Source organism: Mercenaria mercenaria, chromosome 1 (assembly GCF_021730395.1).
Source record: "Mercenaria mercenaria strain notata chromosome 1, MADL_Memer_1, whole genome shotgun sequence".
NCBI lineage: Eukaryota > Metazoa > Mollusca > Bivalvia > Venerida > Veneridae > Mercenaria > Mercenaria mercenaria.
This window is the reverse complement of record NC_069361.1, coordinates 50,219,252-50,233,960: the sequence shown is the minus strand read 5'-3', so window position 1 is coordinate 50,233,960 and position 14,709 is coordinate 50,219,252. Positions and strand designations below refer to the sequence as shown.

Sequence of the window (14,709 nt, the reverse complement as noted above, 5' to 3'; positions counted from 1 at the left end):
CAAAATTCTACTTTAATAGCATAAACATGGCCAACATCTTCAGTTTGCAAAACTTTCACCGAAAATGCAACAGTTTATGGTAAAACCTTGGCATGTTATTTCCCTTTGTTTAATACCAAGGAAAAGAGTTTGAAATAAATCTGTTTGGTGATGAGCTGCGTTTGGGAACGTTTCATGTTTGCAGTATGCAAGTGCTTATCTAGTGATATATTTTGACTTACAGTTAACCCTTAGCCTGCTGCAGGCGAATTTAACAGCCTTTGCAAACAGCTTGGAACCAGATCAGACGCCGATTAAATCGGCGTCTGATCAGGTTCCAAGCTGTTTGCTACTCTGACAATATTTCTTCCAATTTTGGAGCAAATTGAATGAACTTTACAATTTTAGCAGACGACATTTCCAGCAGACGACAATTTATCTAGCATGCTAAAGGTTAATTAACATATATTATATTGATAATGCACTGTTTAATGATGAATGATTTGTACCTTCTTTGTGTCATGAAGATAACCTGACACTCTTGTGTCAAAAATCAAATAAGTCCACCCATTTAGGCCAATAGGGAGAGCTTAGATCTATGGATAGCAGGGTCGTGAGTTCAGTCCCCGTGCTAGGCGTATGTTCTCCATGAGGATTGATAATAAAAGACATTGTGTCTGCAAATCAATTGTCCTCCACCTCTGATTCATATGGGGGAAGTTGGCAGTTACTTGCGGAGAACATGTAAGTACTGATACAGAATCCTGGAGCACTGGTTAGGTTAACTGTCTGCTGTTATATAACTGAAATACTGTTGAGAGATCGGACTAAATACAAACAAATAATCCAATGTCTTATTTGATTCACATATTTCATAACAGTCATTTTCATGAAATTTTCTTGACCTTACAGGATACTAAAGCCAAAATTACACTGTTTTAAATATCTGCAAGAATGATGGTTGAAACATATTAAATTTTGAAAATTATAACCTCATGTGATTTGAAATGCAGGACTGTTCCGTCCACAAACATTTCAGTTTTTTTTTTCTTCAAAATTTTACTTTAATCTAACATTTGCAATTATATGTCCCAAAATGGCTGAACATTTTATACAGGGAATAAACTTCGCCAAAACAAATACTTGACACTTAATTCAAAACTACTTTTAATATTCATAAAATTATGTTAAAAAGTCCAAATTTCATCCAAAGGATAGTAAAAAATCATGTACAATATTGTCAATGATATAATTTGAAAAAATTTGGTAAGAAACCTTAACAAAATCTTTAACAGAAAATACATCTCAAGAATCACCCCATCATAATGTTGAACTCTGTCTGTTTTTGTAGAGCTACATTTAATAAAAGTTTCATCAAAATCTGGTTTATAAAACATTACTATAACATTCTGTAAAGATTTTAAAGGGGCATATATCCAAGTATTTTTCAAATATTTCAAACTTCATTAAGGTTTGTTACAAATGAAAACTAAAATAAAAACTGATTCAATGAGTTCCAGGATGTACTTGGCGCATGAAAACATTTTGTAGTTTGTATTTAAAAAGTATACATATTATGTAAAATAGAAGGAAATGTTAGCTGCTTTCTCAATCATGCTTAAATCAACAAAAATTATATTGATTCATTATGTTTGATATACTTTGCTTTCTGTTTGATTTTTTTTTCCGGAAATTTGTTCATCTAGTGGCATGCCCCTTTAAAGTTTCAGTTGAAATCACAGCTGACAGCAATGGTAATGTCACATAAAAATGTAATGTCTCTTTAGTAACTTGGCATTGTCAAAGAAATGCCACATTCTTTAATGAAGTAACTCTGCTTTAAAACACAGAACTTTGTGACATTTTTATGTTATATGTTACTAATAGAGTCAGTCTTTGGTAATGTGACACTTCAAGGAAAGCCATTTTATGATAATGTGACACTGAAATGTCACCACAAGGATATATGACACCGTTTAGAAATGTGACACTGTCTCCATTTACATGTATGTCACATTTTAGGGAGTATCACCTCCTGGCATACAAACAATATTTATATATAAGAATTTTAAAAATTCTAGACTTTATATAACAGTAAGTTCACATTGTAATGATTAACACATTCACATTGTTCACATTGTCAGAAGCAGATTATCAGTGATAAACACATCTTGTCAGGCTAAACAGGCATCTGTCTTTGTCAGCATAAGTTTTATCCTATGTAATTTCTCATTAGCCAACATAAACACACAGACTGCTTTGACAAAGTAACTGTATACACTGTGCAACACTTTGCAGACTTTGTCAGGATAAATTTATCTTCAGTAAATATGTATGCTGCTTTGTCAGAATATAATTATCCCGGCTTTATACACAACCTGTTTTTGTTTTTTTCAGAATTACACTTTATAAAAGTACACTGAACTTTGTCAGGATAAAGTCATCTGCATCAGGTACACCACCTGTTTTTGTGAGAATAATTCTATTCACTATATACACAAGTGAAAACTTTTCCAGGATGAATTTATCAACAGGAAATACACCATGCTTTGTCAGTTGTTTGCATGTTTTAAAATTCAAGTTTATTCACAAAAAACATGCATAGTGCACAGTCAAAGCAAATGTGCTCCACAATAAGCTAAAAGCTTTAGCAGAAACGTTTGCCTTACCACAACTGTATCCCTATCAGTGAAGAAAATTTGAAAGAACTATTTTTGCCACAATGCAAATGTTATTATCTTATCCTTCATAAATTTTGAAGATTTCATTGAAAGTTTAGCTTAAAAGCATTAACTGAGCTTTGGCAAAATACCAAAGCTTTTCAATATTTAAAACACAAGGCGTTCACTGTGTAATAAATTACAGCAGCTTCCAAAAATAATTATTTAGGATAAAACTTTTATCCTGCATTGTATAGTATGACTGTATTAACTATAGTTAACACTAAGTGTCCCGTAAGTACTGGTCAAATGGATTCTGACCAATCCGTTTTGGATGAGATGGTAGTTTAATATTTATATTTCCTGAAATAAAAAAGAAGAAATTGTTTTATTTAAACCATAATAATCATGGTTAAGAATACTTTATCTTCAAGTTAACCTTCAATAACAATGGAAAATATTGTTGTCATGAAATAAAAGGGCATTCATTAGATCTATGCTTCATTTTTTTCTGTAATCGAAAAATGTGATTTTTTTTTGCAGATTTATAAAATTCACTTTCTACACCCTCCAAAGAAATTAATATATTTTGTAGTAATTTTACGTATGCCAACAAATATCTATTAAAGCCATCATGGTCGCACTTTCGAAGCATTAGTTATTAAATGTCAATGTAACCTTAATTATAGCAACACATTGCAAGTTAATACCGACAAATTTCCCCAACCCCTATGTAGACAAAATGCCCCCTGTTCAACCTGACCAAGACGGACAAAATTCTTCGAGTTTTTCATATATATTTATATTTTCACTTCATTCCGTTTAAAAACTGTTCTTAACATCTTAAAATTGTAATTATTTAAGGAAGTGTCTAGGGGTACGGATTCGTACCTCTACAGTCTGATTCTAGAGGTACGGGTCCGTACCTCTAGACAAGCCTGTTAGGGTTTTTCTAGGGGTACGGACCTCCGATTTTCTAGAGATTAAGGGTCATTTACATTTCAAATTATGCCGATTATCTTTATATCTTGTTAAATAACAAAATAAATAGGTGCATATTATTATGCTTAATTAATTTTTTTTTTCAGCTGAATTTCAAATAGAATTCATTTAAGGGTTACAAGGTTACAAGCACTCATTTATCTGTTATCAACAGTTTATTTTACAACAAACTTATCGGCACGGAACAGTGTATTCAATTGTAGTTCCTCGGTTATTTAGGTATTGAAACAGAAGGTAAACAATCGGGTGAACGCTGGTATCTGTAAACCATTTAGATCCAAGTTTTAAGTGAACACTGGTTAAGTCTTATTTTTATTTCATTTTCAACAAAATTTAAGATATATATAACCCTACATATCTAGAAAAAGGAGGTCCGTAGCCCTAGAAAAACCCTAACAGGCTTGTCTAGAGGTACGGATCCGTACCCCTAGACACTTCCATTATTTAATTTCTGGTAACTTTTCTTCCGTCTTAGGGCCTTTATTCAACAAAATCAAACGTGGGGGGGGGGGGGGGGGGGGGGGGGGGGGGGGGGGGGGGGGGGGGCTTTGTCCGCCTTGGTCAAATAGAGCGTGGGCGGGGAGGGGGATGTTGGTCCGGAGAATTTTGTCTTACATTCATAACTTATTTACATCAGTCTGTTAACAATACATACTAGTTATACCCATACAGTCGACCCACTCCTGCCTCGACACCTTTTTATTCCCGTCCTCGTCACAGAATCGCACGAATTTTCGAGCACATTTTCTTGTTGCCTTCTTTTGTGCACTCTTCAGTGTTTCCCGGAAACTCTCTAACTCCGAGTTCTCTAAGTCCTACAAAAACATTTGAGCCGCACCATGAGAAAACTAACATAGTGCTTTTGCGACCAGCATGGATCCAGACCAGTCTGGTCAGGATCCATACTGTTCGCTTTCAAACCCTATTGCAATTAGAGAAACCGTTAGCGAACAGTATGGATCCTGACCAGACTGCGCGGATGCGCAGGCTGGTCTGGATCCATGCTGGTCGCAAATGCACTATGTTGGTTTTCTCATGTTGCGGCTGATTTACAAAATGAGCGGACATAATACCGGCATTTATTATATATCTTTGCAATTCGAAGGACAGAATCTCGTACAAGATAATGTCATACTAACAGTGATTATGGCACTCCTAAACCTAAATTAGCATTCAGGTATACACCCACGCGCCAATATAGTTATGGCTGTGCCTTAACACATAGGATACGTTATTGTCGTTTCATATTATTACTCTAGTCTCCTGCAGTATTAACGCTAAAAATTGTATTTTACTTTTATTTTTTATAATCAGACTTTATTTCCAGTTATATGGCGATATTTTGACCTAACCCGCAAACTTACCAACTCTTATTTTTTACAGAATTATAAATTTAAAAAATGAAGGAATTTATGAACCTGGTTATTGTTGATGTCCAGAACTTTAAACTTCCAATGTACTGCTCGCTCATGTATCGTCTGATTCGGGTCTGTTACAAGGGCACTGTAATATAAAACATAATCAATAGCCAATGGAAACGGCTTAAAGTGCAGATGAAATATCAAAAATGCACTAAATAGTACCGTCATGAAATCAATGATTTATTTATACTTATTGAAAGAAAAATATAGAAGAACCATGTAACAAAAAGATGAGGTTATAAGATTGCGGAATAATTTCGTTAGGGTGCAGCCAGAGTGAATTATACACACTCGTATTGTTTAGGTATGCGAAATCATAGTTCTGTTATATATTGTTTCTATTTTAATATGTATTTTATGTAAACTAGTAGATAAAATGGGGAAGCATTATTTCGTGTAGCACGTATCACGCCAAATTTAGTAGTTAACACATCCCGCGGAATGGAGTGCGTAGACGTCAAAACTTCAAAGAGTTATTCTGCGCACCTGATAATCCATACTCTGTGTGTGGGCCTGCAAGGTATGTGTAAGAGTGGTCTGTTATATGAATCCGATTCTGAAACGTCGTCCTTTTTATAACGCACCAGATCAAATATGGTAGAACTTTTTCTCGGTGCCTATATGGCGCAAAATGTCGACCTGACGTCATTATTGCACTGTACATGGATTTTTCATATTATAATATTTGCTTATTGCATATTCCGTTATATAAATACTCTTACTTTAAGTCTATGGAGAACAACGGTATTGAATGTTTGGAGCTTGTGCAGACAGTACAGTCACATAATTGGAGGTACCGGTTCCTATCTTAATAGGGCTGGGTACCAGAGCAGAACAGTGATTTACTATAATTTCAGAAAAACAACTTTTGTCACTGGACAACAAACACACTTTTGCTGTTTAGGTCGTTGATAAGCTAATAACGACGAGAAAGTAAAAAGGCTTTTGTGAGTTTTAATGAGTCAGGTCATATTTACACTTATAGTGAAGTTTTGTTAATAGAGATAACTCACGGGGCTATTCAAATTTTGTAAAATTATGTCCCTTCACTACAGAGGTCAGAAATATAAGAAAAATGATCTAAATGATAAACAAAATATCTAGTCGGTATCCAGTCTAGTGGAATGCCGATACTGCCACCTAAGCATTTTCGAGAACTAAACATGTCACATCTCCCTACCTAAGAACAATCCGGAGGAAGTCGTTAAATACTTTCACTGGTTAGATAATTTAAAGATGTTAAAGTGCGCCATGTACTCTTTATTATATAACAATGTATTAGAAACGCATCTTTGAATAGCCATAATTTACTATATTGACTGATGCGTGACGTTATTTCTGACGTCAGTTTTCATGTTTGTAGTTGCGTTAAAAGTTCATTAACGACGACACTTTCAAAAGAGAAGAAAATGAAATAATTTATAATCGTAAATGTAAGTACAGATGTGTATGTAGTAAGGATAGAGAACAAAATATAATTTACATTATATCAATTAAATGTAGGAGTGACAAAAGATTGTAATAAAACACTATTAACACTTGTATACCGAGTTCGCGGTATAGTATTGCGCTCCTAAAGTCGCACAATATTTACACTGTATGTTATAGTAGTCGCAACTTGACCGTGATGGTTGACCTTAGGCTGATTATTCATATCGATTATTTCATTGTAGAAATAAAGGGTGCTTGGGGTAGTCGTGTATATTTATATGGAATTAATTTGTATACAGTGCAGTGTCAAAGTATGTATACTTAAATTTTATCAGTTAGAACTTTTCAATACACTAATTTATATTTACACAAATTGATATTTCCATTTTCTCGTGTAGCTCCTGTTTTTTCAACACTCCTTTTCAATAACAGATTTTGCCTCATTATGTATTATAATACAAAGGTCAACCATCGGGGTCAAGTTGCGTCCACTATACCCAGTTACATTGACCTAGTTTATGACGAGAAAGATGTCACTATATTACAAACTTTAGGGCGAGAAAGACAAAACCAGGTCACATACTCATACTGACCTAGTTTAAGGCAAAGCTGAGTGTGGAACTCCACCATCTTCATTACTTTAAACAAGGCACATAAAAAGCAACGATACCTGTCCATACTAGCCTTCTTGTTATATTTAATAATTCAAACTACTTCAACGTGGGTATCTCGCCATTTCTAATTTGTTAATTTGCTTTTGTTACGGACACATTCTTAACTTTACATTGACAACTTAACATCTTAGATAAGTGGTATTCGTGGTGGAATGGTTCAGATTGCAAACTTCAAAGTACTTGTCGCTTACCCTTTTCAGTAAGCCATCCAGCTGGCTTTCGGAAGGATAGTTGTAAAATGTAAAAATCAGGTACCCGTGCCTGAAATAATGCACACTTTCCGCTTGCATGTCTTCGCAATAGTGGCATATGACCTAACTGTGAAGGTGTGTCTAAAACCAGACTAAACAAACGAACACTCACCTATGGTCAGTTCTGTTGTTAAGGGCATATTCCGCCATCTCTTGTGTCAATGTGCTTAGGAGATCTGCGAGGAAACTCTGTTTTTCTGCGTAGGAACATCCTATGGAGACAGATCCTGAATGGAGGTCATTTTGTCAAAACGTTTTAGCAAGTACAAACATTACGTATATGTGCGAAATAATATGTTACATACTCTACAAGCATGCAGTACCCAAAAAATATTAAATGTAACAGAATGATGAACGGGTCCCAAAGTAAGATTGTATGAATATTGTTATTGGCCTACTTCGATTTGGGTGAGAATATTGTTTAACTCATTTACAGTTGTAACAACAGAAGTGGATGTGTTGACTTGTTCATTTTCGCGTTTCCGACACTGCCCAACGGTGCGATCAGACCAGTGTTCGCTTGTTCCAAGTCTTTAGGTGTGCAGACGAAATATTTGTATCGATGGATGCCATTGACCAACTAGACCAAGCTGCACACGATATACGGTGTCAAATCTCCAAAAGTAACCAACATCAGACTGAGCATATTCCAAATGTATATATCAACTACTTACATACACACAGCATTTATCAGAATTTTTCATATAAAGTGTATATGAGCCGCGCCATGAGAAAACTAACATAGTGGCTTTGCGACCAGCATGGATCCAGACCAGCCTGCGCATCCGCGCAGTCTGGTCAGGATCCATGCTGTTCGCTAACGGTTTCTGTAATTGCAGTAGGGTTTGAAAGCGAACAGCATGGATCCTGACCAGACTGCGCGGATGCGCAGGCTGGTCTGGATCCATGCTGGTCGCAAAGTCACTATGTTGGTTTTCTCATTTCACGGCTCATATAATGAATGCTTTCATGCACAAATCTTATTTCAATTACTTTCATCCAAGTACATTTATACAAATAACTCTCATACAAAGAGCAAATATACCAGATACTTACGTACAATATCTCAGTTGTACAATAAGAATCACATTGCTCGCATGCAAACGCTCGCATCGATTACTAATGTGCAAGAACATAATATATGTAATATATACTGAGCCAGGCATAAGGCACACATTGTATTGAAATATCGTAGTTTGTATAGACTAACACATATCAACTACCTGGTATATCTCGTTCTTCCTCAAAGTCGCATTTTGGATCCACTCCGTGGGTGGACGTCCCACTGATTGGCCTGCCGGAGTTCTCTTCAACACACCAACAGTATTTTGTAGCCTCGTGGCATTGCGCACGCGTCCACTTCCCATCCGGTGTACACTTAGGAACAAAGATGCCAGCTTTCGGATTGTCCCTCTCTTGTTCAAGAGCAGATTGTCTATCTGTCCGACAGTCATTCGGTTCTGATACAATAGTTCAAAATTATTTATTAAACAGCTGATATGTATACAGCCATTATTTAGAACTATTCGAAAAATACAAAATGTATGACAACAACTACTAGTACACAATTTTGTTCGATTAAAAATGTGTTAAAACTTAATATAATTTAAACAAGTGAAAAATACACACCTTCGAAAAAAAAAAAAGAAGAAAATAAGTGCCAGAAAATAAAAAGGTACTAGGCGAGAAATGATACAATTTGCCTTCTGCTAAAAAGCGAAAAAGTATGAGGGTTAAAGCTGGTTTAATTTTACGCGGATAAAGGAAGCGGCTACAGATGCTTTTCATATAGCACAAATTACCTCCCTTGTCCGCCATTTAAATGGGAGAACTCAAAAATTCTGTTTACTAATAAAATAGTAGTTCATTTTTCACATGTTTTATGTTTTTCATATGTGCAGGTTAATACGACATGTTTAATTCCAAGTTTACATTATCTTCTTTCGACTGAATGAGTTGTCTCATTGGCTTGTGTGGTAAAATGGCCACAAAAATCGCTGCCGCTGATGATCATAAAAATGGCTGCCAGCTTTGTCAAGGGAGGTAATTCGTACAAAAAGGGAGAGAATTTGACTGAAAGGTGGTATGCTTACGTTTCTCTTGACTGACTTCGTTGATAGGTGTTATATCACGGAAGTCATTCCATGTTTCATCAACGTCGATAGGGAACGAGGGTTTTGTCGGTCTCTCGATCTGGCCTGTAGGATACCAGGTAAAAACTGCACTATTTTCTCGTGTAATATATATCAGTAACAGTGATTTTTAGACAATGAAAGTTACTGATATGTATTTTTGGCAATGAGATGAGACGATGATAATTGAAATCGGTTTATGTTTTGTTTGAATGGAACACAGAACTCTGCACTTTGTTCTTAGTTTGCTTTGTTTGATTAGAATTGTTAGAAAGGCAAAATCGAGAAACGCCAGAATCAAGCAGGAGGGACGTTTGCTTTGAAGGGAAAGGCCGTAGTCAAAGGTACGACACATTCTCTTGGGACTTTGATGCACCAAGTTTCCAGAAGTCACGCAATAATTGTGCGAAACATATGCAAAAATACCAATTACTGCAAGAATCACCAACTTGTCCCGAAAGTTCTAGTGGTAAGAAATAAATAACAGATATTGATTTTGTGCCAAGAGCTCGTGATGTCGGACTCATTTAGAATTGGATGATGTTTTATATGCATTTATAATTCCGCCATCGCCACATGATGATGTTCATTTAACATAATTCCATGCCAGTTTCAATATTTCCCCCCACATATAAGTGACAACTTCATTCACATGAATTGAAATTGAGAATAAATTACTTCTGACACAGTCGTCACGGGGAACAGCCGCCTCATCCGAAGATCGAACTCGCGATCGCTAGACTGGTACTCTTCTACTCTCCCTACTGAGCAAACCGATCGAGAATTTAACCTACCCTACATCGGGAAACCTCGTGAAACTCCGTCATATTTCGTGAGTGGTCAGGACACACACTGCCGATAAAATTCCGCTAACTTTCGATCGCCGTAATAACATACGGAATATGCCGATAATAAATTTGCCTAAAAGAAGAACTCTTTGAATTATCAAGATTGAGAGCGAGAACAAAGTATTAGTTACGAAATTTGGTACGCAGTTATAAAAGACGTCATAGAATTCGACAGCATGTTGAATCTCTGATCGTTCGGTGCACAATATACCACTTTTATTCCAAGTCATGACTACGGCCCAGAGGGGTATTTCTGGTTATATAAGTAAAGAGGTAAAAGTGCAAAGCTCGTGTATTTGTAGCCAGAGAGAAGGCAAACAAAATAAATACAGATGAGCCGTGCCATGAGAAAATCAACATAGTGGGTTTGCGACCAGCATGGATCCAGACCAGCCTGCGCATCCGCGCAGTCTGGTCAGGCTCCATGCTGTTCGCTTTTAAAGCCTATTGGAATTGGAGAAACTGTTAGCGAACAGCATGGAGCCTGACCAGACTGCGCGGATGCACAGGCTGGTTTGGATCCATGCTGGTCGCACACCCACTATGTTGGTTTTCTCATGGCACGGCTCAGATATGGAAATAAATTAAAATGCGAAGTATTAAATATGCTCAAGAACCAGACCAAACATTGTGTGCTTTCAAAGATCCAACATTTTCAAAGACTTTAGAAGCTTTTTCTAGTTAGATGAGCGTATAGTTTTTATTTACTATTTGATCCACAAAATCCGTAAAACGTTTTTTTCATGATTTTCGGTTAGATTCTCGAGATCTAAGATCCAGATATATACTATGCATCATTATAATTAAGGTTTCCATGGATAGTTCAAAATATCTTGAATGATGTCGATTTTACTGCAAAAAAAAATGTATTTTCGTCATAGAAAACGCAAGAACAAAAATCACATTTACGATATTTTTAGAATTTTTACACTCGCAACCACCACCCACCTAAAATGCGAAGAAATGTTGCTTTTACGCTAAGATATCCTGTGACAGTTTTATAGCAATCCATTTACAAATGAAGTCGAAATTGATTAAAAAACAAAACAATGCTATCAAGGAAAATCTACAACTGAAATTACTCCATGAAAACAGTTTTCTGAGGATAAATTCAAAACTAATCAAAATATTTTGAAAATGTAAATGAGCCGCACCACGAGAAAACCAACATAGTGCGTTTGCGACCAGCATGGATCCGGACCAGCCTGCGCATCTGCGCAGTCTGGTCAGGATCCATGCTGGTCGCTAACGGTTTCTCTAATTGCAATAGGATCTGAAAGCGAACTGCATGGATCCTGACCAGACTGCGCGGATGCGCAGGCTGGTCTGGATCAATGCTGGTCGCAAACGCACTATGTTGGTTTTCCCATGGCGCGGCTCATATATTTAAGGAGAAATTAAGGGAAAAAACACTTGTTACGGAAAATGTGTATCAAACAGTATTATTAGATATTTAAATATATTGGTGTCATTAATCACTCATGTACTTTTTTTTCCTTTTTGGGAAAGAAGTGTTTAAGAAAATAAAAACACCTGAAAGTTCCTCGCACAAGTTAGAAATAGAAACCACACACTATTTGGTCGTGAAAAGCGAAACAAGTGTATGAAGTTATCTAGTACAGTCTTCGTACCATTATGCCATATATGCAAATAAATAACTTTAATATTCTTTTTTACTTAGTGTTAGAATTAGCCAAGCACATTTATTATTTAAGGTATTTAATGATGCAATAGATACATTCGCAAAATTATCTGCGCATCAAAAACAGAATGACAGATAACTTCCCACACGTGTTTCTTGCTTGTAAAACAACCGCAATAAAGAAACATCACTGTTCATAAAGTATGGAAGTGAAAAACTTGAAAAATTATGATATAATCTGACAAGTACAGTTATTGCTGTTTATTTCTATTTATAGTAACTATTAACATTATGATTAATACAGGGGATAATTTCTTAATCACAAGCTCTTAATTAAAGTGACGGGTTTGAAAGATGTATACATGTTTCGCAATGTTAAGAGAGAATCAACCTTAAAGGTGCGTCCCTCTTAATGAACGGGAGATAACGGGTAGGATCATTGGTTTGGACTAATGCAACCGCTAACCCACATTAATAGTGTTTCGCCAAATAAGAAAGGGACGAATGCTGAAAACTTTTATATGTTTTGACGCAAAGTAGCTAGGCTTTATTCAGCAGCAAAAAGTTCGGCTTAGTTAAGAAAATGTATTTCGAGTTAAGTTTTACAGAACGAAGTAGTACAATTTATGGAACAGCTCATCATAAATTGGCTATGTAGTTAAAGATAGAGCCTGTATTAAATCACACCAACAATCGAAAAAGTGCTGTACGCGCCTGCTTCCGTTATTAACAAAAACCCATAAATCAATCATGCCTCACCAGAATGTTCGCACAAGCAAAGTCTAGACCTGTTACAATCATTTTTAGCTACGCATATAGCAATTAAGGCTGTAAATAACGAATATAAAAATGAACACACAGATGTTCATGAATATTTCCTCGAGTTAGTCAGCAAATCAAAAAAAAAATAAGAATTTGTCACATAAGATAACAAAATGTTCGTTGTAAAACTGCGATGAAAATACGACACGCATTTAATCGAACTGTCAAAACTTGAAAAAAATCAAACACATCCTGCAGTCTTACGAATAAATTAATATTGTCGTTTAATTTATCTATAAACATGTTCCAGTGTGTTTCAAAATAGTCCCGTCAATATTTTAAACAATTTTTTCACTAGTTCAAAATGGCAATCTTGGTAACATACGGCACATAAGAACAAGAACTCCCAACAACTTTAGATACAGGGTGAAAAATACTAGGAAACATGGCTTGCCAAACCAAGGAGCCTCTTGTTAGATATAAAAAAGACTACCTATAACAACAATAAAACGAGATAATACTCACTCGCACCAAGATCTGACCTACCGTTATTTGATGATGAAGATGATGATGACGGTGATTTCTTAAATGGAATCTTATGTATGTGTAAACTTTCACCTGTTGTTTTCACTTCCGGCGCATGCGTAGTCTTGTCCTTTTGGTCGTCTGAGTTGAGAGAGACAAACAAGCGAAAAGAAACTATATGACAGAGAGGTGAATTCATTATGTTCTAATGATGTCGCAAACCTTGCTCTTGCCTGGCCTTAACCTCAAGTCACTGTTAGTCGGAACTTTTGTGGAAAATCGAGACTTACGTTACCAAATCATACACTCTGATATTTCACTGTGTCCAACCGGTTAAACCGATTGCGGTAGTAACGTGGATTTGCGGTAAAAGTTATATAACTTCAATAAAAAAAGTCAGCTTTTTCATGTATAACGTCACATCGACATAATTATAGGTTCATATGGCGATTTCCAGATTTTGACAATGGAGGAAGATCCCATGTGCCCCTCCGGGACTTTTCCCTTTCAGACATAGGCGTAGAACAACCGATGAGCCAGGTGGATGGCTATTTTACAACCAAAATGAGGTTCCGAACTCACAGCGGTGAGGGGCGAGTGATTCGCAATCGGCAATATTAGTCACGGATGTCTCTAGCAAAATCAGAACTGCGTAAGTATTCATTCTAGTATTCGATCGAATTACAGCGCGTGGGTAAGGTAAATTGGTTGAGTATTCAATTCAGCGTAAGTTTACCGCAAATCAGCATTGCTACGGCAAATCAGTTTTACCTGTTGCACACTGTAATTTTGGTAACATAATTCACAAGGTTCAAGAATTAGGCAAAGAAGCAAATGCTGCAAGGGAGATAAATTCAGCACTTGTAAGAAAGAACACAGTTACTTCCGAATATTTTCTTTTACATTTTCTGAGGAAGTTCATAAAAGAAATCACGACATTTTGGTATGAATAGATGTTATAGTGTAAGCAACAGCAGCAAGAACATTTATGAAATGAAAAAAGCGCAAGTGACGGAATCCGATAAATGGTTCACTTGAGCACAAAAAACATTTTTCACAGTCAGACATAATTAAATTAATTATCATAATTGTTTTGAAGTGAAGCTTGCACGCTTAATTATTACTATATTATTTGCAAGAGGTTTGTTGTGTAATATCTTTGTAAAAAGACATTCTTATAGAATTATTCTAAATTAGAAGAACACGTTACAGTATATTGAATAATTAAGACGTATGAAATCTTGGAAACAAACTAAAGCAGATGTAAAATCACAAAATGGTTTATGTTTTGTACCCATTTACAAATAGTTTGACGCACGCATCGGATTCCGATCTTTTGACGTCACAAAGCTGAGATGGTGACGCAATTGTGTCTGGGAAGT

General features: G+C 36.0%; 1 protein-coding gene across 11 annotated transcripts in view; it reads right to left on the bottom strand.

The window, feature by feature from the left end:
- Nucleotides 1–2,114: 2,114 nt before the first annotated feature.
- The window catches only part of LOC123538417 (SPARC-related modular calcium-binding protein 1-like), a 51,365-nt gene continuing 38,770 nt past the window's right edge, over nt 2,115–14,709 (bottom strand). The window contains exons 7-13 of one of the 11 annotated variants that reach the window (XM_045322520.2): nt 13,349–13,501; nt 9,512–9,616; nt 8,642–8,878; nt 7,531–7,630; nt 5,060–5,144; nt 4,297–4,456; nt 2,115–3,002 (exon numbers count right to left, since the gene is read on the bottom strand). In XM_045322520.2, the coding sequence (XP_045178455.2) occupies nt 2,923–3,002; nt 4,297–4,456; nt 5,060–5,144; nt 7,531–7,630; nt 8,642–8,878; nt 9,512–9,616; nt 13,349–13,501 (920 nt within the window). In that variant the 3' untranslated portion in view covers nt 2,115–2,922. Of the gene's footprint in view, nt 3,003–4,296; nt 4,457–5,059; nt 5,145–7,530; nt 7,646–8,641; nt 8,879–9,511; nt 9,617–13,348; nt 13,502–14,709 lie in introns of all 11 variants that reach the window. The other 10 variants (XM_045322512.2, XM_045322536.2, XM_045322529.2 and 7 more) reach the window with 10 other exon arrangements.